The following is a 23439-nucleotide window of genomic DNA, read 5'->3' as shown; positions in this document are numbered from 1 at the left end:
CTTTCACAGTAAGAAAATGAATTTTAAGGCAATAATTGCTTTTTTTTCTTTGGACGAAATAAGAACTGCCAAAAATGAGTTATTATCGGAACGAACAAATGATTATTTAATCAAAAATTGGAATCTCAATTTGTTTACTCATTTTTATTCTGTTTAAATGGTCAGTATAGTAGTAGCAGTATCATTATCAGTAATAGCATTATGATTAAAATCATTAATATTGTAAAATTCAAAATATAATTTGGGCAAACTCAATTATTATCACTAATAGGCTAGCCAAAAAGAAATATTATGAACTATATGGGTATACTATTTTTAATTTGTATATATAAAAGTGTCATTAATATAGCTAGAACTTATTCTAATAGAAAATTTATTTAATAATCTCTATTAAAAGCTAATTTTACATGTATTATCTAGCAAGATTTATTAACACTTATTTTTAATGGGCATTATTGAAGAGAAAAATCCTAATTAATCGTAAATACAATTTTAGTCTGACAAGAAAAAGATGTTCACTTTTTATATAATCTTTTGTTTTAATTGAAATCGAGTGATCATTAGAGTACTTGGGTAAATGAAACATTTAATATCAAAAATAAATCTTTCTTAATCCAGTCATAGCATGAAGAACATTGATTTTTTTTTTCTTTCAAGATTAAAATCTCTATACAGTACTTCTTGTAATATAAATATACTTGGAATAAACTGATAGTAACAATACTCTAATTAAATACAAGTGCAAAAACTATCAATAACTAAGCAATGTAGTTTTCTTCATTATCGATTCCTAATTAAAAATAAAAAATAAACATTATTTCTTTAAAAAAATGGGTAATAATAATACTACTGTTAGACCCACGGTTAAATAAAATAAATCAAGTTTTTATAAATCAATAGTATTAAAATTAAAATAATTAATCAGCGGATACATTATTAAACTTGTAAAAAATTTGATTTCCTCGTCTTTAATAAATATGATATTGTGTATATATTTAAAAATATATACACGATATCATATTAAATAAGGCGCCAATAACTATATAATTATTTCACATTTTTTTTTAATTTCTTGGAATAGATTACTTCTACGAGTTCAGATAAATAAATCTATTTTAGTTTTCAAGCTTACAGCAAGAAGAACCTACATTATTTACAAAATCTTTTTTGATTTTTTTTATTAATGATGAAGTCTTTATTTTTACATATATTATGTTTAATATGCTTTTTGAACTACAATACATTTAATCGAAATGATTCCGTTGAATATCTCAGACTTTCTTTGCTTAAAGTAAGAATATCACCAGGTTTGCTTACCCAAGACTCACAACAATTTGATCCAGATAATGGGAAAGAAACAGATGATGGAACTGATGGAACTGATGGAACTAATGGAACTGATGAAACCGACTCTAGTAGTAGTTCTTCCAACCCCTCATCACCAGGTAGAAACACAAATCCCTTCCTTGAGAGAACGCCAAGACCACCCAGCCCTTATAGAGGTAAATCTAGACGTGAGAAATTGAGAAAGAGATTTGCTAATTGATCTTTATGTTTCATGGTTCCCATTTTTAATGATTATGACAGCAATTTCATTAAATGTTTTAATTAATCAGAATCTCTCAACCAAATAATTTTATGATGGTTTTTAACGATGCAAACAACGGAATTTGTATCTTTTTAAAATAAATATATAAGTCATGGTACTATTGTATCGAGCAGTTATCACATTAGTTTATTATTGCGTGAAGATTAGGTGACTAAGGCTAATAGGCCATTTCTAGTATGTTTAAGTTGATGTTTGAAACTCTGAGTGATTATTTATAATTAAATTAATGTGTTATTTAGAAAGTGTGATAATTATATAAATTATTATACTTAAATTTCATATGAAAGTGTGTTTGATTATTAATGATCTATTTTTTCGTTTCAACGGTTCAATTATTTATAGTAGAAATTGAAGCACTAATTGTTGAGTTAAATATTTGATTTAACGCAAAATCTGCGAAAAATATTAACCTAAAAATAACTTTGTTCTGTTTTGCGTAGAGAGTAATGACAACAATATCTCCAACTAAATGAAAATTAGAATGAAATTATTTCTAAATTTAATTTACTAATAAATCCATTAAAAAAAAATAACTAATAATCGATTAATTGCCATTTAAATCCATAAATGTTTAATTGGTACTTTTTGTTTACGTCTGGTCTTCGTCTCAAAGATACTCTTCAAATCATAGGTCAGGCATTTTTAAAAAAAGAAAGATTTTTGAAATATTTGTTAATATAGGTTTTAATACATGAAACAAATTTTTGTGTGAATAATTTCAAAAAAATGAATCCAATTTTTTTCTTATGTGTAATATTTCCGCTTTTGTTCCAAGTTGTTAATTATGCAAACTTGAGTCCTGACATTATGGTTTATAATCCAAATAAGTCGTCTTTACTAAGATTAAGTGCTTCACCACATGAAAATGACTCCGAGTCTGGCAACAAGGGAAGAAACCCTCGTGGCAAACTCCGTCTTCCGAATCCATTTTCCCGAGCAAATCAGAAAGGAAAAAGAATTAAAGATAAACACGGTCATACCGACGATTCGAGTAATTCTCGTGGTACAGATGGCATAGATGGTCCGGGTGGTTCAGGTGGTCCAGGTGGTCCAACTAATTCGAATAATCCAGGTCCCATGGGTTCGAGAGATCCGTCACCTGAGTTACCAAATTTTATACCTCCGCCGCCAGATGGAAAAAATGGTAAACCATCTCCACCCATTAAAGGCAGACCTCCTTGTCCAACTCCACGAGGACACCCTCCTCCACCCATTAAAGGCAGACCTCCTTGTCCAACTCCACGAGGACACCCTCCTTCACCCACTAAAGGCAAACCTCCCTGTCCAACTCCACGAGGACACCCTCCTCCACCCACTAGAGGCAGACCTCCTCGTCCAACTCCACGAGGACACCCTCCTGGATCGTGCCAGAGATCTAGAACTCCTGACCCTTATTCTGAAAACTCACAGAGTAGTTCCTCAAGAAGAAGCTCTCCTTCCCCATCTCGTGCTGATCAAACAGATGGTGGAAGTGGACGAACTGGCAGGAAGTTTTTGGTTCAGAAACCTAGTGAAAAGCCACCTAAACCACCAGTGCGTTCATCATCACTTCCAAATCTTTTGGATTAAATGAGTAACAAAATGTTTGTTTTTTTTAAATAAACGATAATATATATTACCAATGCTTAAATTTCAGTGTTTGGTATTATGTTTAATGTAAATATATGTTAAACACCGTTATTGTCCTAGTAGCACTAGTGCAATTGCGTATTTGATATTAACAATGTAGATAGGTTGTGTCTCTAATTACGTTGTGTTGGCTTCATGTTGCTGACTTTGTACACAAGGTCGTCTTATGAACAACTTTGTGTTTACTAAATAAGTCTTGAGTTGGAGTTCATCTTTATACAACATTGTGCAGATTCACATTGAAATCTTAAAAGAGTTTGAGAATTGTGTGATTTAGGTAAATTGTGCAAGAAAAAAACAGAAATGCGTTATGATAACTGATTTAGATAAAGAAATTTTAGAATTTCATAAATATATTTTTAAAATAAAATCAAACCAAAAAATGAATTGTTGAAAGTTGTTAATTAATTTTTAAATTATTATTTGCTTATCATATTTTATGATATTGACTTATCTAGTCATGAAATAAAATATACATGGGAAAAATATAATGAATTTTCTCTCATTTAAATGAGCATTCTTCGTTGAATTTTATATATTTCCACTCAATCTCTTCGAGCTCTTAAAGGAAACTTTCTGTGAACTGGGGTAAAATAAACAATTAGCTTTATTAGTTTTGATGCAACACTTCCAAAGAATACTTTAAATTATAATTTTAGTAATATATATAAAATTTTTAGTTCGAAACATTCATTCTCGTAAAAAAAAGGTTGATAAAGATTCTTTTTTTTCTAATTATTCTATTAAGCTAACCGACACATTATTAAATAATAATCTATTTAAAGGTGATTTTTTCTGTATTAATGATTTTATTATGCCCTATTTCATCTCAATAATATTATTTAATGCATTACATAATAATTTATGTAAATTGGATGTAAAGCAATTTCAGAAATAAAGTACTGAATGTATCTGTATTCACAACTACTAATTATTTGTTTTCAACATTAACCATTTTAAACTTAATAATCCAAAAAAAATCTTATGTTAATATAGTGGATGTTAATAATTATGTATTTCTTAAAAAACTGAAATTTTACTTAAAATAAATAGTCTGCCGCTTCATTTAATGCAAAGACGTCTTCTACTTGGTACAGCCGACATCATATTTGTCTAATTTGCCTCATTTTTTTTAATTCTTTTTTAATTTTTTTTAAAGATGGGTCTGACAAAGTTTGATTTTATATTTCTTGTTTTATTCATCACTTTCTTTTCAAATCCAGTGGTTAACCACGATAAGTTGATCAGTTTGGAGGTTTTTTCTGACTTTTCTTTAATTAAATTAAGAAGTCCAAGAAGATTACTAAGGTCCCTTTGTTGTTGTTCTTCTTGTAAATGCAAGGATGGCTGTTCAAGTTGCGGCAGTGAAGATTCTGTTGTAATTAGTGGCCCTACTGATCCCAAGCATGTGTGGTCTTTATCGGGCGAATTTGGAGGATTTAAGCAAAATATGGAAGTTGTTGAACCTAGAACAGAAGATAACCAGGAAACTAATGAAGAAGAAACAAATGATAATCATACAAACGAATCAAATAATGATGATAAATCCACATCTGAAGATTCAGAAGAAGGTAAGAGTTGTTGCTGCTGTAAAAACTCATCATCATCATCGTCATCATCATCTCCTAATAATTCAGAAATTCGCAATCCATATGATGAATGAATTAACTAATGGCTTTTAATTTAGTTATAGAGAGTCAGATCCTATATAGCTGGGCTAAAGTCTGGAGACATTTATCCAGTAAACTCAAAAATTTGGAATATAATAGAACTTGGCTGAATTTTAACTGTTTCTTTTAATTTTGTATTTTGATGGTCTGAAATGAATCTTATTTAATTGAGTGCCAACGTTTATTATGAACTGAATCCTTAAGCTACGAATAGATTATACTTTGTTTTAAAGTTAGACATCTTATTGTAGATTAAAATAACTTATGGATTTTTTTTGAATTTTCTATGTACCAATGTATATGCACATTAAGCTGGTTTCCAAAATTGAATGAAACTCCTAGATTGGTTTTATCAAGAAGATTATTTGAATATACTTTGAACAAATTAAACTGTTTTCTAGGCTTTGACTAAAACGGTAATGCTAAATCCATTTAAATTTAACTATTTGAATCAATGAAATAAGTTACGCACAACTATTTGATTTAAACAAAAGAACGCAGTTATACGAAGTTAATTTAATTGAATACAAGACAAATATTTATCATTCCAAAAATATTCTTATAATTTATGTTCTAAATTAACATTTTTAATTAATTTATTCATAGTTTTTCCAATTACTTTTGGTATGTTTCAACATTAATTGCAAAATAAATTAAAATTTGTTTTCAAATTATAAGAAAATTATTTTAAAAAAATATTAAATAAATAAATTTTGTAATTGCAATATTTTTAATGATTTGGATTTTCAAGATATTTAAGGATTATATTAAAATGTTTAATATAAAAGTATTTTGAGTGATGGCTTATATTTTTTATAAAATCTAATATTTAATTATTTCAGTGATGATAGTTTTTAATTGAAAGGATTATAATAGATTATTTATATTATATTTTTATCTATAAACATTTAACTATATTCATGTATTTACACAATAAAAATGGTATTTAATAGTTACTTAATTACTTAAATTCATCCTGGTACTCTCATGAAAATATATGGATTAAGTAAGATAGTATAAGTACATTATAAATGCTAATTAGTTTTATTCACTTATTGTTTTTTTTTACAAGAAAAACTCATTTAATTTAATGTAGTAGTTTTGCTTAGAATTATATTTATTTCTATTCAAATTTATTTAATTTATTGCTTGCTGTAATTTAATAATGAATTATTTAATTACTACCCTTATATTGGTGTTAGGTTTAATTTTCACTTAATATTTGTGAATTATACCTGTATTCTAATAATTATTAATAGCATCATTTATCTTATTCCTTCATTCATTATTTCATTTAAATAATATGGTATAATTAAGAAATTTAATTTCAACAAATTGTTCTTGTTATCATTTAATAAGTATTACAATTCCTAAAAATAATCTAATTTGATTAATATGAATTGGAAATCTATATGATGTAAAGGTAACCAAAAAATCGTTTAGCCAAAAGCAACCAATTGATTGTTTTAAATTGTATAGTACAGAGGTACGTAAAACTATATAAAATATCCACCAAAAATATTTTAAATTCAGGCAATACTAAAGAGTAATTTACTTGTAGAATAAGCACAAGTTTCGATATTGATTAATTTTGAATTTAGATCCATTTTGATCTCAATAACCAAATATTGATAATTTCTTTGAAAAGTTGGAATAATATATCTGATTTGAAAACAATATCTTAAAGAATTTCAAATTATCTGATGAAAAAAAAAATTAATTACATTTCAATTTTTTTGACTGATTAACAAATTTTGTGTATAATAATTTAATTTATGTAGTATCATATTTTTTTGAATACTGAATAAAAAATTTTCAAGGTTAAAAAATTCTTAAATAATATTATCTTGTATCACTATATTCACAAATGAATAATTAAAATAACATATTCAGTAGATATGAATAATTTAAATTATAGTTTCTAGGTATATTTTGGATGCATTGATAATATTACTTCCTGAATTTACTTTTTTGACATCTTTTTTGAAATTTTCTTTCCCTCATAAACATATTTAAATAAACCCTAACAAATGAATACAAAAAAAATCCTGAATGAAACATTTTTTATTTATGATGTTCAATTTAAATTTTTTCTTTCACTTATAACAAATTAGAGGCTGACACAAAATACAACAACTGGTCTTATTTAAATACTTCTATTACAATGAATCTCAAAATTCTAGACAAAAAAATTCTAATTCTGGAAATCAATTTTTTAAGTCAAGAATTTATTATTAATTTATTATATGTTGAAATTAACCTTATTAGATTAAACTTAATTTCAATATATAATTTCAAGCAATGCTCTATTTCAAAATTTACAATTCTTATGACAATTTAAATAAAAAAAATAGATTAAAAGTAAAATTACTATTAATTATATATACGAATCTCGTTTTAAATTTTTGGTGTGTTAGATTTAGTTATATCTGCGAAAGCTTTTATGCTAAAAGAGAAATTAATAGCAATGAGTGATACTGAGTTATATTTAAATAAAAAAAAACATGTACAATTAATAAATTATATTTATATGCTAGAAATATAGAGTTTATGAACTAAGAATGCAATAACTACCATGAATCAATTTTATTTCAAAAATAAAGATTGATTAACTAATTTTAAAAAAAGCTGCTTACGAATTTGGAAATTTCTATAAAAATATACGAAAATCAGAAAAGTAACAAAGAAATATATAGAAAAAATACTCATTTTTTTTTTTAGAAATTATGAATACTATTGTATTAGGTGTACAAATATTGACTTTAGTTTAACAAGCAAATCGAGAAAGTTCAAAAGAATGTACTTGAAAAAAAAATTAAGGATAGGAAAACTAACTAAAATAGAGGGACAAAAGTTTCATAAAAATACTTTTAAATAAAGGGAAAAAAATTAAGGCAACGGTCAAGTTAGAATATTTATTCAATAACCTACTAACCACATAAAAGTAGTAAATAAAAAGTTATATATTGTTTTTTTTTTTTTTAAATAAAACTGACATAGAATAATCTAAGCAAGTAGATGAGGCTCTAAAACCTAAAGTTATTAGAAAACAACAAATTATAAAAGCTTTAAAAAAAAAATAGAAAAAGTAGAAATTTTTTAAAGAGATAATATAAAAATCCATTTAAAACAAAAAATCTTAGTTTTTTTTTTTGAAAAAAAAGGAAACAAGAAGAAACAAGGATAAAAATAGAAGAGAAAGAAATGTAAACATGGAAGAAAATTTTTAAAGTTATATTTTTTTTTATGAAATTGAATAAATACAATAACTGTAAAGGAAACTAAACAACTCAAAAAAAAATCTAAAGTTTTGATTTATTTTGTATTTTTTCTTCGAAAATATTAACTGAAGAAAAATTTAAAATTTTTGGAATTATTTAGTCATTTTATAAAATTTTTTAAAAACTTTTTGTGACAAAAAGGTTGATTTTTTATTATTATCTGAGCAAAGAAAAAAGGTAACTTTTAAAATTTAGAAATCCTATTGCAAGAATTAACATAATTTGTTAGATAAACAATTTTTCAGTTAAATATTGAACTCTTGACTCTAAACTTGCAAATAGTTTTTTTTATAAAGAAATAAAGAAATCTGTATTCATAAAAAGAACAGGAAATAGTTCTAGATCGAATAAAAGTCTCAGATTAATCAGTAATTTTAAACCATAATACAGGCCAAATTTTAGGTCAAAAAGAATTTCAAGGTTAATTATTAAGTAAAAGGTTAAGAAAAGTTAATTTATATACTAAAATCTAAAAGTTAAGTCACTTTCAATAACTTCACTCTTGTATTTACGTGACTTTGATGACAAGTAGAAGGACTTAGATAAAAATTGTAATGATAAAAATTACTCTTAAATTAGAAAATTTTAAATTAAAAAGGAGTTTTTTTTTAAAACATTTCTGAAAAATCTACTTTAATTGGTTTTATTATTAGGAAATCACACTAAATCAAAGAATTGAAAATTTTGTAAGCTAAGGAAGTTAATTAAAATACTCAGAAAAGCACTTAATATATATGCAAAAAAAAATTCATAGTAAAATAAGTGCATAAAAAACAAGAACATTAACATAATTCTTTATCATATCTGTCTTTTATTAACAAAAATAACAAAGAAAAACTAACTAGTATGTAAATAATACATGTTTAAAGATGGAAAGTTCTAACCTACCAAATAAATCAATTAAATAAGTTAGGTTAAATAGTGATTCTCTCAGATAGAGAATGATGAAAAATAAAATAACTAATCATTTTCTTCTGTTAAAATAATTCTCTAATTTTAAAAAATTCAATAAATTTTAATAAAGAAATAATGAACTAATATTAAACAAAAAATCTATATTCATTAAATTAGGTTAGAATCAGAATATTCAAATTATTAGAATTTAACAAAATCTTAGATAAAAATTCAAGATTTTTTTAGGTTTTTAATAATGTTTGATTAATTGAATAAACGTATGTATTTTTAATAGTTAATTAATGACATTTAGTTATTTTTGTATTAATAATCCATAAAAAACTAGTTGGCGCTAAAAAAAATAGAACCAATGTGACAGGTTTGTTAAAAAAATTAGAATTCTTTAGAAGATGTTTAGTAAATTATCAAGTTCGTAATAAAGTTGGTAATAATGAGAAATCTAAAATTTAGCATAATTACATTTATTATTCTATTTTTTTGTCTTTTTGAATATATTCCTACAATTGAAGGAGCTGAGGCAAATGATCATGACGAGAATGAATCATTCGAAGATGAGAAAGTTGTTCATCGTGTTGATATGAGTAGCCCTACTTACGTCCAAATTAGTGCACTTGAAACCAGTGTTTTTGAACGTAATTTATTTGTAGAGTTAATTATAAAAGAGTCATTGTTATACATAGTGGCAATTATTAAGTTAGCTTCTTTATTTAATCCAGCGCAGTCACTTTCTGAGTATTTAATTACAAAAAATGTTATAGTTAGTATTAATATGAATTCTTTATTTGATGGAAAAGATGAAATAATTTCAAAATCTAAAATGGAAGAAATTGGCAAATTATCAAAAAATAAAAATCAAGATCTTCAAGAAAAAGTGAGATATCTATTGAATCTTGATTCTATTAAATTATTTGATTTAATAGCAGAGAATGAAATTTTGTTACAGGAAGAGATTATTCTAAGTCTTGATAAACTCTTAACTTTAATGGATAAAGGAGTAGATAGATTTTCAGAGGGCGCTTCTGTTTCACTAATCTATGTTTTGAATGGATGTAAAAAGGCATTAGAAACCTTTTCTAAACTTTATTTAAATTTATCAAGAAAAGAACGTTCAAGAAAATATATTTTAAACAAAGCTTATATTTCTCAAATATCACTTGACTCTATTTTTGAAGAAAAAGCCAGTGAAGACTTTGATAAAAAAACTTCAAATTCAAGTGATGCTCAATCTGAACAAATGATTTTGTGTGAACCGAATTTACGAATTAGAAATATTTATAAATTAAAAGCTATATTAAAAACGACTTTTTCAATTGTACAATTATGTTCATTCGTAGTATTTTTGTTTAATAATCAAGAATACAAACAAATACACGAGCATATTCAGAAAGAAGAAAAAATTCTAAACAAAGTGTTTTCAAAAGTAGATTTCTCTGAATTATCAGAACAAGAACGTTTAGAAATGAATTTGAAAGCAAGGGAGTTATTGAAATTCGAAAAAATTCAATCATATAATTTTGTTTCTGAGACGTTTGATACTATAATAAAAAAGGAAATGATAATTCAGAATTTAAAAAATATTTACAGGTTCTTAGTTGCACTCTTTGTAATATTAAAAAGACTTCAAACTACGGGATTAGATGCTTTCAAGGATGCAGTTGATGTTACACAATCATTGTGTGATTATATAACTAAAAGATGCGCCCAAGAAATCAAATTAGTCGAAGCTTTATCAGAAGAAAAAATATATCAAAGACAATTAAGCACGGCAAGAAGTCAAATTCTTAAAAAGAAAGAGGAGTATAGACAGACTAAATTAAAAGAAGCTGAAGATTTGAAAAAGGAAGAAAAGATAAGAAAACAAATAGAAAGAAAACAAAAGGATGAACGGGAAAAAGCAAATAAAGAGCTATTTGAAGAAGCGAAAAAAATGAGCGAGAAAAGGAAGGAACATAAAAAAAAAACTAAGTTTAGAAGAAAATTCCCTATTTTAGAAGATATTTCAGATCGTTCAAGTGGATTAGAAAAAGCTATAAATACTAGTCTTGAAAATATTAGTGAAGATTCACCCCATCCAGAAGTTTCATCTAGTGCTTCTTATGAAACTTGTAAACCAAAAATAAACAGAAAAGCATTGAAATTACAAAAGCTTCAAAAAGAAGAGCAAAAGTCTTGCCAAAAAGAAATAATAAAGAAGGTTATTCAAGAACAAAAAACGGTTGCAATTTCGACGAAAAAAAGGAAACAAAAAGATAGAAAAGACAAGAATGAGAATAGAAGAGAAATTGAGGAGAGAGAAAGAGAGAATGAAAGGGAAAGACAGAAACAAATGGAAAAAGAAAGATTGGATAAAATGGAACATAGTAATTTCATGTATAGATTAGTAAATTCAATAAGTTCAATAGAGGGGCTTTTTAAGGAAGCTGAAAAAGATACAAATTTATCTTCGTTAATTTATTTTGTTCTTGACTTAATAAATCGCGAGATTGAAAAAGAGGAAAGTGAAGAAGAAAATCTTTCAAAACAGTTTTCTTCTATTTCAATTTCAGATGAGGCCTCTAGAGAGGATATAGGAACAACTCCAAGAGTAGGTGGAAGGGTGAGAAGAAGAGCTGATGAAGTTCCAGAAAGCGCCCCAAGGGTTTCAACAGCTGAGTTCTTTGCATCAAGAGTATCAGTTCCAGTAAGAAGACATAGAAGCTCATCAGGAAATGATCCAAGCCAAATATCAAGACCAAGAAGTGGAAGCACATCAAGTAGAAGCAGATCTAGAAATAGAAACAGATCAAAAAGTAGAAGCAGATTAATAAGTAGAAGCAAATCTAGAGGTAGATCTAGAAGCAGATCTAGAAATGTACTTGAAAAAGAGTTAACATTAACATTTGATGGTTTTAGTTTCTCTCAATCATCAGCTTTTGGTAACCAGGAAAATAGTCAATCTACTGGTAAATCAAAGTTTATGAAATATTTTTTTTCTAGTGAAAATGTTTCAAAGAGCGATAGTTTTGCCTGTTATGAAGAAAAATATTCTAGTTTAAAATGCCAATTAGCAGAACTTTCCACAGTTAATGAAGAATCTACTGAAAATGAAATTGTTACTGCATTGGAAATTTGTGGTAATACAATTCAAGAATTAAGTTTGGAAGTTGTTCCTAATTTAAACGGAAAAGAATTTTTTTTTATTAAATTATTAGAAAAGTCATTCATTAAATTGTTTGTTAAGTTTTTAATATTGCTCAAAAATAAAGAAAAAAAATAAAAAAATACATTTAAGCAGTAATTTGAAAAGCAATACGATTTTTGACTAATTAATAAATATGTTTGAGTAAATAAAAATGTGTAAAGTTAGGAATTTAATAACTTCTGGCATTAATTATTATGTTTCACGCTAAGCATCTTTTCGAATTAAAGTTCAGCTTTAATTCAGAGAAAAATAGCTCCGAGTGGTAATAAAGAAAGCCCTTAGATCCAAACACCAGAATAAAAAAATTTAACCAGCTATAATTTGATGGCGGCAAATTAGTGAATTTGGTATAATTAATTATTAAATGTAAATAGTAAAATTACCTTAATAAAGCCATTTTTTAATGATATGTAAAATTTTTGATCAATCGAAGATTTCAAAGCACATGTTTCATAAGTTGTACAAGGAAATATTGCAAATTAATCTCTAAATATATTTAAGCTGACTTTCAATTTTAAAAAAAAAATCCAACTCAAAAACAGGTAAAATTCTAGAAATTCGGCTTTTATCTGCTTTACTATACCATAAAGTTTAAGCCTACTAAAATGAAGATTCATTAGCATCCAATTTAATGGCAGAAAAAATAAAGCGCTTATGGTTTATTTTTTTAAACAGAGACAGATTCCTTTAATAGTTTGGACCGCTTTAAAACAATAAATTGCGCGTTTTTAATATTACTTCATTTGATATCAAGGCGGTTACTTCTATTCTCCATTTTTGGTCAGTAATGACTATTCATTCGTAATATTTGTAATATCATAATTTAAAACTTATTTATAAATTAAATTTTTCAGCGTTTTTATATTCAAAGGACAGTATGCTATATTTAAATGAATTAAGTATGCTGAAGGGACTGTTTTATTTATTCGCTCTACTTCATGTTCTGCTTTACCTCAACATTGATGCCAACACTAATATTCAATTCTTATCGTTTCTCACTCTTCAATCTTCAGCTTCCCTATCTCGTGGGTTAGTTGGGCTTGCAGGTTTCACTTTAGAAGATAAATACAGACTTTGTCTTGACGAGCTTTCAACTGCAAGATCTGCCTTGACTCAGGCAACTGAAAAGTACGAGACTTGCATGGAAACTTTAACCCATTTGGAAGACGAGTATTCTGGTAAATGGAATCTCTGTGGTTCTTTAATGGCAGATTATGAACAATACTGTAAAGATGAATACAAACCTAAAGTATTTGGAAATGAATATTGTGAGCAACTAAAAGAGCAAATTGATAAGTGCTTAAATGAAAGACGAGAATTGGCAGATAAAGTAAAAGAGCAAAATAAAAAATGTGAAAAACTTGCAAAGGATATTAAGGATACTACTAAAGAATACGAAAAAATTGAGAGAAAATGTTCGAAAATGGAATCTTCTATCTTTAGAGAACGTACTCATGAGCAAATTAATGTACTTGAAGATGAAGATGTTATGGATAAGCCACTCTGCGCAATTAAAAGAGGCGATCAACGTATGCTTGCTTTGATTGTCGAGGGAACGCAGATGGATCTGAAAAGGTGCAGGTCGGAGTTAACTGAATTGAATAATAGATTGCATCATAAAAATTATCAAATTGACGAACAGAGAAAAAAGATTTCACAAACTGAAGGCGCTAAATCAGGTATTAAGGGTGTTTTTAAAAGTAGTGATGAAGGTGAATCAAGCAAATCTTCAGATCTTAAAGTAGAGCTAAGCACTCTAAAGAGTGAAGCAGGAGGTTTAAAGAAGCTTATTCTTGCTCAACAAAAGAAGTGCAAGCATTTAGAGACTAAACTAGAAAAAGCTATTCAAAGGCACACTTTGGCTAAGTCTCTACCTACCACTACATCCGAAACCAGGGGAACTGCAGGTTGCTTTGGCCGATTTACCGGACTTATTTCAAGAACTTGTAGAAGAGTGGCAAACCGATTTACAAGGAACAACGGTAATCGCCGTAATAGAGCACGAAGAAGAGAAGGTGAAGTGTCGGAAACACAATTTTGAATGTGGAATTTGTGTTAATCGTTTTTTGGATGCATGCATTATTAATTAATAAGCATTAAAACTGAATGGTGCTTTATATGATTAAGTTTTTTGTGTTAATGAATAATCAAGTAAATGAATTATCTATACTCGAATGGATTTTTTTTTAATGCAAGCAATGGTAAAATTTGATTGGTGGCAATTAAGAATTGTGTATGAATAATGGGTTATAAGGTGGCTAATATAAATAATTTTTCTAGTTTGTAATTATGGATTTGATAGATCTGCTATTATGAAACTTGCGGTACTTATGTATCAATTGTTTTGAATTATTTTTCGAATAATTCATTATATTGTTTAGTTTGTGTTTCAAACAAATTGAATCGATAGTTTTTGATACTTACGTTAATTATAGATGTTTAAAACGCCTTGTTTTTTTCTTAATACTAATAACTTTTAATAGTGTTGATCTAATTTTTTGGAAATTTTTTAGAAGCATCCTAGTATTGACATTTACTCCAAACAAGTGGAATTTGTTTCTATTTCTTTTTTGAACATGATTTGTACTATTATTGACAGTATTTCAATTTTTATATTGAATGACTGGCATCTTAACAAGCAATTATTTGTTAGTGGATTTTTATTACACTTAAAAAAATTGAATGATTATAGAGATTAAATTATAACAATTATACCTTGAATTTATTAGATATTTGTTTTAATTCTAGACATGAAGAGTTAAAAAATTGATAATAAAAATTTTCATTCCAAAAGCTGAAAACAAAAAGATATATATGGCCTAGTGGTATTAATAATTTATTTTTTGATTAATATTGATTTAAAATGTAATCTCTAAGTATAACCAGAATACTATGTGCAATATTCAGTTTATAACGATTTTTATGCACACAATAAAAAAATAGTTTATTTGGTGTATTTAAAGCTGTTTATTAATTCTTATCAATTACTCAAATAAATTGCAGGGTTGATAATTAAGTCTTTTAAATCTTGCATTAAATTACTTTTTTTCAATCAACTATTAAATTTGATCATTTTAAAAATTAATATCAGTATCTGTGTAATTTATTACAAGGCTCATTCTAGAATGAACTCTTTTCTATATTTTTCTTATGTTAAGATATTTCTTTGTTCAAGTATCTTATGCCACATATTAATATTGAATTTCAAAGAAATAAATAATTTTTTAATTCCAATTATTATAAATGGGTTTTTTTTTGTACAAAGTTAAATTTTTTAAGATTCTAAATATTTTCAGTTTTCGGGCGTATTAGTATTTTAATTGTGTTTTATTTATGAATACGACAGTTGAAATACAAATAACTACTTGAATTAAGTCAGTTAGGAATCACTACCCTTTTCTTTAAAGTTATTTATGCTTTGAATCTAATTTTTGCTGATTATAAAGAAAAAACTATGGCTTTTTAATGTAAATTTGTTTGCTATATAATCAACTAGTGATTATCCTTCAGTTATTTATGTCTTCAGTGGGGTTTTTTGTAAAAAAAAGGTTGTTTTAAATTTCAAATATAAACAATTGATTATTTGAGATATTCATTGTTCATTCGCATTTAAGTTTTTATATATTGTTTTAATTAATTGTGTGATTTTTTGTTGAAAATAGTCTTATTGAATTAAAATATAAACTTTTTTGAAGAAATTGAATAACATAGTGATTTTGTGGAAATAAAAACTTGACAAGAAATTAAAAAGTTTTAAATGTTAAGGTAATTAGAGTCTTAATGAGAATTTAAACGAAAAATGAACCTGAAAGCATTAGTATTGAGATATTTGGAGAGGAAAAAGATAATAATGTGCAAATTTGGAAGGGAAAAAGACAAGTAGTAGAGATAATATCGTTATATTGAAAAGTATTACCTTTAGGTAAATAAGAAATAAATCAACTTAATATCGGTAACCTAGCAATTAATCATTTAAAAATTACAGAAATCTAATAAAGAACCTTTTAAGTGATTTAGCCAGGTAAGACAAGTATAATAATCAACTGTAAAAAATCACAAAGATATAGTTTCAAATATAAAAACAACATAATTCAACGTAAATTAGTTCTAAAAGAAAAAAAGATTTAAGAGTTGAATGACCTAAATTTCTGATTATTCTATTAAGTACGCTTTGAATTACAAATACCTAAAGATTATATTTTTAATGTAATCAAATAATTAAGAAATTAATTTTATATCAATTATTTGAACTTCATATTAAAGGGCCGAGACATAACAATCAATAATATAAATTACATAAATAGACATAAATAGACAAAATAGACATTTATGATTCAATAGACGAAAATATTTATTAGTTATTTTTGGACATTTAGATATCAGAAAATTTCGTTTTAAGGAAAATTTGAAATGAGCTGCTTGAAAATTACTATTAATATATTAATCGAAATGATTTGTTACCTATGTATTAATCGGGGATAGTGATAAATATAAAGGTTAAAATTCTGGGCTATTTATATTTTTGTTTATTTAGATAGATATAACTATGTTCTAATATCAGAATTTACGGTTATAAATAATTAGGGGCAGTTGACGGTACTTTTATCAGAATCGTTATCGAGATGAATTAGAAGTTTCCAGTATTTTATTTAATAGAATTTTTCGTAAATTTAAAATGTAAATTATGAATACGACTTTTAATTATTTTTTTAGTCTATAATACAAAAAAAAATATTCAATTTGATAATTCAGCTATTACTAGATTGGATATTTCATAGCATTACTATCAACAAAAGTATAGTTGAATTAGATAGTTAAATGGCTTAGTGGAATGTAAAGAATACATTTTTTTGACTTTAGAAAGTTAAAATTTATCATTTAATTCTTTACAATAGAAGACGGATTATAATACCAATTCAGAATCAAATGAAGTTATGTAAGTTCAGTATACTAAATAATTCGTATCAATTCGTTAAAAAAACAATAGAAAAGTAATCATTAGCAAGCTTAAGATATTCTAATAAATCGTTATAATTCAATAAAATCCCAAGATAATGTAAAAATTCATTATTGCCAAAGTTTTTAATATTCAAAAACAATTTAAATAACGATCTCTACGTATTTTAAAGGTATCTTTTTCAAATTTAAAGGTAACTTTTCCGCGCAAAAATATTTTTATTTAGATAATTATTAAGAATTATTTAATATTAGCCAATATAAATATGAATTCGTTTACTTACTCAGTTCTCACTTTTATATTCATTAAACTTCTTGGGTTATGGGATTTCTTGGTTATTCATGATATTGGCTACTTGGATAACGGGACAAATTATATTCAGCCACTTTGTTCCTCTTTTATCAAACTTAAAGGTACAAATGAGAATGATGATCTTAATAATAATAAAAGTGCTGGAACGAGTAGAAAAGGGTTATTTGGACTTCAAGGTCGGTCAAATTTACCTAGTCGTAGACCGTATTCAGGAATTTTTTCAAGCAGTGGTTCTTTACAACACTCACGACAAACACCATTTCCACAACGAACACCATACCCACGACAAACACCATTTCCGCAACGAACACCATTTCCGCAACGAACACCATTTCCGCAACGAACACCACGGCCACTACAAACACCACCTAGACATCTACCAAAAAGAGTTTTTCCACAAGTTATGGCTACTCCATCTCTACCTACTATTCCTGAATCTCCAGAACCAACTTCATCTTCGGAAAGTAGTAGACCGTCAAGCCGTACAAGTAGCGGATCATCAAGCCCAGGAAGTAGCAGGCCATCAAGCCCAGGAAGTAGCAGATCACCAAATCCATTAACTAGCAAATCTTCAAGCTTGACACAATTCTCAAGGTCAACACCAAAACCAGCTCCTCCTCGTACACCGTATTCCGGAGATTTATTAACTATGGGTTATAGATCAGCTTTGGATTCCATATTTGGTTCGAAACAATCAGGCTCTGCTGGTTCTTCAACTCCAGGCCAACAACGCCTAAGTCCAGAAAGTCATGGGCCTCAAAGTTCTGGAGGAAGCAGATCACCTAGCCCAAAAAGCGGAAAAAGCCAAACTCCAGGTGTTTATACAACAACCTTAAAGGTAGAGCTGAATAAAACACCCGGAACTACTCGACCAAATCCGAAATTAACAGCTTCAAAAATTGAAATAGCCTCAAAGCAATCAAGTTCAGGTAAACCATCTTCAAGTCCAGAAGGTTTTGGGTCCCAAAGGTTTAGAAAAAGCAGGTCACAGAGCCCAAAAACTCCTAGATCGCACAGTCCAAAAAGTGGTAAAGAGCAAACTCCAGGTGTTTATACATCAACCTTAAAGGTAAATCTGAATCAACCACCCAGAACTACTCGACCAAATCCGAAATTAACAGCTTCGAAAATAAAAATAGCCTCAAAACAATCAAATTCAGGTCAGCAATCTAGAACTCCAGATCCACGTCAACAACATCCAACTCCAAGATATCAAGCACCTCCAAGTTCATCCCGAAGTGGAGTGTCTACACAAGGGTCTACTGGGAGAGGATATCTAGCATCAAGATGCCCATTAGGTGATCCATGTGTGCGCTGCTTAGAACCGAATAGAGATAATACTTTAATATGTGCTACTTGTAACAATTTTATGAAGCATGAAGAATGTGATCCACCAAGACATGTATCAAGAATAGTAAGTAAAAAATACAAATAATGCCGGAATTTTCGAATGGATCTGTTTTCATTTTTTAATATAGTTGAATATCACATAATTTCATACCGAAAGGCATATTATCATGTTAGTTTTATGGTAATTGCCAACAATGTTAAGAGCAAGAAAAAAAAAATTGGTTTAATGTTATTAATTGCAGTTAATAAGATGAGTAAATTATTGAATTGATGATTCCAGCAGTTATTTTAGTAGATAGTCCTTTAAATTTGTGTTTGTTTCCTTATCTTAGCAGTTGAATATTCACAGATAATAGTGTTGATTTAGAAAACTTCATTTAATTTGTTGACTTATCTGAATATTAAAGAGTAACCTTTGAAGAATATATTTTTTTCGTATAATTAGTGGGAATTTATACTTGAATAGTTATAATTTTTATTAAAATCTATAATTAAAAAATTCTGGTAAATAATTTAAGTAAAATATCTTTAAAATGCAGTATATTATTTCTTTTGAAATCCAAATTTTAAAATATTTTAATTTATGTCTGTGAGGCAATTTATTTGTCTTAATGTAATATTAAAATCTTTAAAATAATAATTATTCCACACTATAACCCAAACAAGAATGAAAACAATTTTTTTTAAGCCACTTCTCGAATAGAAAATATCTTAATATTTTAATATATTTTTAAATGGGTTTTTTTAATTATTTATAATGTTTTTGGTTCAAGATTTTTGATTTCAATTGTAATAAATTAGGGGCTGATACAATAAATAGTCTTGTTATAATGCTTGCATTATAGTGAGTCTAAAAATATTTGAAAAATAAAAATTTCAACTCTTTTGAATTGCCAACTTTTAAAATAAAAAATCTATTATTTAATTTATTTTTGTGAATTGGAACGAACCATATTGGATTAAATTCAACTTTTTTTTGATAGATTACTTCAAGTATTGACCAATTTACAAATTTACTATTATTATGATAATTTTAATTCAATACAAATAAGTTAAAAACAAAAAAATCGTCATTATTTTTATACCAAGGTTTTTTTTATTAATTTTAAGTTTAGTAAATATTTTATTTTAATGAAAATTAGTTTACTTCAATATAAATAACCACTTTTCCTTTTAAACTCATCTTTTAATTTTCTAATTATTTAATTTCATATATTATTTTTAAAACGAATTTTATTTAGTAATTTTCTGTTAAAATTGTAAAACTGTTAATATTTTTCATATTTTCTTTTATGATGATTCTTTGTGTTTATATAAATATAAGGGATTACCTGCATAAATCATTTTAGTAATTAATTTCAGAAAATGTGATTCAAATAGATCAAACATAAATAGATTTAAAAAAAATCATGGATTGTATATAAAATTTCTGTTAAATGTGAATATCAAACAATAAAAATCTAAATGATTTTAAAGATTGTGGTATTTTTTTTTTTCAACTTTTATATGAATACAATATACTTGATAAAAGTGGTATATAATAAAATGAACTTAGTTTAATATTTTCAGTACATTAAATACTCCTCATTTGTATATCTTATGTATTTAATTATAAGCTCTTAATATTAAAATTTATATTTTATCGAGTATAATAACTCAATTATTGAATTATATGAACTAAAAATAATTCATAAATTTGTCATTTTTTTAATTTGATTAATATATTAATAGTTATTTTTATATTAACAAAACAAATAAAAATTTTGAAGTAGTTTTTGGGAATTTCCATATATAATAATGTTATTCGTACGAATAGTTACGAGTTAAATATTGGAGATCACAAATTATTTGAATTATGTCAAAAAAGTTACGATTTTTAGATAACATAATGCAAATAAAAAAGAGAATAAATGGTCAATATACACAATTTATTTTTAATACATTTTAAAAATTACACTAGAATATAATTAATTAATAATTCGGTTATTTATTAAAAACTAAAAAAGTTTAGGTGTTATTTGATTCTATAATTAAAAATAAAATATTTTAATAAAATATATTGTCTATGGTTTTACATGCTATAATTTAGTATTTTAATAGAATATTATTAAAATTAATTACTAATCTATATTAGATTATTAAGACTATTTTTAAAAAATTTAGTTACTAAAAGAACTTAATAAATACGTTTTCAGACGTTAATATTTTATGATTTTTGTTAAAAGTATGAAACATGAAGTTTAATAAAAATGTGAGTTTTAGGAATAAAATTAATGAATTATTTGGATAATAGGATTTTTAAGTGAAATATAATATTACGTTAAGGACTTATATTAAAGTAAAATTGAGTGATGCAATAATTTTTATGATAATGGAATAATTTATATTATTTTGATAAATTTTGTCATTTCTGAATTCTTTTGTAAATTTTTTTGAAAAAAAATGATTAATAAAAATAAATGAACTAAATAATTAGTAATAATAAATTCTGAAACTTGTATTATTATGACTTATTTTTATTGTAATACTTTTATTATTTTTTTATGATCTAACTTTAAGTTTAGTCCGTATTATGCTACCAATAAAAATATTTGGAAACATATTTATCAAATTTTGGTTAAAAAAAAAAAAAGAAGCTAAAACCTATTTATTCAGAGAAAAAAGCTTATTTGAGAAATCTTAAGAATACATTTTCAAAAGTTTTGTTCAAAATATTCTTTTATTTGGCTTTTATAATGATTATTTTAATCCATTTTATTATTATATTAAAATAACATAAAAAACGATTCTAAAGAAAATAAATTTATAGAATGGTTACAATAATGAAATTTTAGACAATTATGAGAAATCTTAGTACAAAATAGATTTATTATAGAGTTATAATAGTAATAGTAATGTTATCTGCAATACAAATAGACTAGATATGGTAAAATATATTCCATTATTAATTATTAAATGAAATAAAATCGTAGTTAAACTAATTTGTAATTAAGAATAAAGAAAATTAAATGGGAAATAGATGATTATAATTGAAAAAAGGCATATAAAGATGAACGAACATAAAATATAAAGTTAGACAAACTCTAAAAACACCTCACTAGCAGGATCTAGATAATAAATAAACCAAATTTTTCAACCATTGGGAAGCCAATTACTACACTTGATAAAGGAATAGTTATAAAAATTTTACGTAAATAGGATGTTTAAATTAGTATTAAAATTAAATTATGGATAAAATCTAATTAATTGAAAAACATCTCTTGGAAAATGATAATTCCAATACTTATCAAGTTTTTTAGTAAATATAATTATAATGGCTTTTAAATGTTTAGAACAGTAATTATAAAAGAAAAACAAAGCTTTATTTTTTATTGAACTGTAATTGAATAATCTAACTTCATTTACAATTGAGTTTCAAGCTTCGCTTCATTCTGTTCTTGAGTTGTAATATCAATATTACTTAATAATTCTGTGTTGGTATTAGCAGTTAATACCTTCAAGCCATAAACATTATTTGTAAGTAATTTGACAGGACCAACAACTAAGAAACTATTTTCTACATCAAATTTATAGGAAAATCCATCGCATACACAGAGAAGAATCTTACTATTTTCCACAGTGCATTCGCATCCTTCTTGGATCGGTATAGCATATTTTAATGGGTCAGAAGAAAACAGTGCATATGTTAATTCAGTTCTAGAATCTGTTTTTTGATCCTTTCTAGAGTTGGTGAAATAAAATCCTCTGTGAGAAAGATCATTGGTTGAAAGAGGACTCTGGTCAGTCTTAATATTGAAATTTTTGGGTATCATATTTTTATCGAAGTTTTTGAGATAAGATGGACAACTTGATATTTGTTTTAAATTGTATGTATTAGTAGTACATACGAAATTGGTTTCTACGAGTATGTTTGACTTATTTTTGGCTTCTTTTCTTAGTAGTTCATTATCCTTAATAATTAATTCATATTTTCCATGAACACCACTAACGAATAAAACCTTATTTTTACAGTTTACCTCAGTAACAACGAATAGTCCGCTATCAAAATCAAAAAAGAAAAGTCTTGTATGCCCACATTGTATTTTAGATTTGAATGACCCCAGTAATGGAAGTTCCATGACATTTTCTCCTTGTTCAATTGCCATAATTAAAAGATTTTCACCAATATGAGCAGAACCACTTAATTTCTCACATTTTTCGACAAAGTCATCGAATTGTCTGTTAAGTTCTTGAATTTCACTTTCTAATTGACGTAAATCTGGGAATAAACTTGCATATGTGCAAGAAAAAACTAAAAAAGTTAATAGTAAGTGGAAAAATATTGACTTCATGATTTTACTATCTGGATCTCTTTTAACAAATATTTAGAAAGATTTTCTTGAACAGATACTTTTGGCTGTACCGCGCAGTTTTTTAATAATTTTTTGTATGCAAAATTTGCAATATAATTTAAATTACAAATTATAATTTAGGGTTTAGGGTTTAGGTTTTAGGGTTTAGGTTTAGGGGGTTAGGTTTAGGGTTTAGGGTTTAGG

General features: G+C 26.1%; 7 protein-coding genes across 7 annotated transcripts; 6 read left to right on the top strand and 1 right to left on the bottom strand.

Moving 5' to 3' along the window:
- Positions 1-1183: 1183 nt before the first annotated feature.
- On the top strand, positions 1184-1546 carry cubi_00386 (uncharacterized protein; the record flags this gene model as incomplete). The annotated part of the gene is made up of 1 exon (XM_029017400.1): positions 1184-1546. One exon carries the CDS (start codon positions 1184-1186, stop codon positions 1544-1546), a length of 363 nt encoding a protein of 120 aa, XP_028873889.1.
- Positions 1547-2335: 789 nt separating this feature from the next.
- Positions 2336-3178, top strand: cubi_00385 (large tegument protein; the record flags this gene model as incomplete). Its single annotated transcript, XM_029017399.1, has 1 exon — positions 2336-3178. One exon carries the CDS (start codon positions 2336-2338, stop codon positions 3176-3178), a length of 843 nt encoding a protein of 280 aa, XP_028873888.1.
- A 1219-nt stretch (positions 3179-4397) lies between these two features.
- cubi_00384 (uncharacterized protein) lies at positions 4398-4901 on the top strand (the record flags this gene model as incomplete). The annotated part of the gene is made up of 1 exon (XM_029017398.1): positions 4398-4901. One exon carries the CDS (start codon positions 4398-4400, stop codon positions 4899-4901), a length of 504 nt encoding a protein of 167 aa, XP_028873887.1.
- Positions 4902-9534: 4633 nt separating this feature from the next.
- On the top strand, positions 9535-12360 carry cubi_00383 (uncharacterized protein; the record flags this gene model as incomplete). The annotated part of the gene is made up of 1 exon (XM_029017397.1): positions 9535-12360. One exon carries the CDS (start codon positions 9535-9537, stop codon positions 12358-12360), a length of 2826 nt encoding a protein of 941 aa, XP_028873886.1.
- Positions 12361-13162: 802 nt separating this feature from the next.
- On the top strand, positions 13163-14326 carry cubi_00382 (uncharacterized protein; the record flags this gene model as incomplete). Its single annotated transcript, XM_029017396.1, has 1 exon — positions 13163-14326. One exon carries the CDS (start codon positions 13163-13165, stop codon positions 14324-14326), a length of 1164 nt encoding a protein of 387 aa, XP_028873885.1.
- A 3181-nt stretch (positions 14327-17507) lies between these two features.
- cubi_00381 (uncharacterized protein) lies at positions 17508-18989 on the top strand (the record flags this gene model as incomplete). The annotated part of the gene is made up of 1 exon (XM_029017395.1): positions 17508-18989. One exon carries the CDS (start codon positions 17508-17510, stop codon positions 18987-18989), a length of 1482 nt encoding a protein of 493 aa, XP_028873884.1.
- Positions 18990-22305: 3316 nt separating this feature from the next.
- Positions 22306-23235, bottom strand: cubi_00380 (uncharacterized protein; the record flags this gene model as incomplete). The annotated part of the gene is made up of 1 exon (XM_029017394.1): positions 22306-23235. The coding sequence occupies one exon, from the start codon at positions 23233-23235 to the stop codon at positions 22306-22308; it is 930 nt and encodes a 309-aa protein (XP_028873883.1).
- Between the last annotated feature and the right edge of the window lie 204 nt (positions 23236-23439).

The sequence above is a fragment of the Cryptosporidium ubiquitum genome (assembly GCF_001865345.1).
Source record: "Cryptosporidium ubiquitum isolate 39726 chromosome Unknown contig_14, whole genome shotgun sequence".
Lineage (NCBI taxonomy): Eukaryota > Apicomplexa > Conoidasida > Eucoccidiorida > Cryptosporidiidae > Cryptosporidium > Cryptosporidium ubiquitum.
Note: the sequence above shows the minus strand (reverse complement) of the source record. Positions and strands in the feature narration are given on the sequence as shown.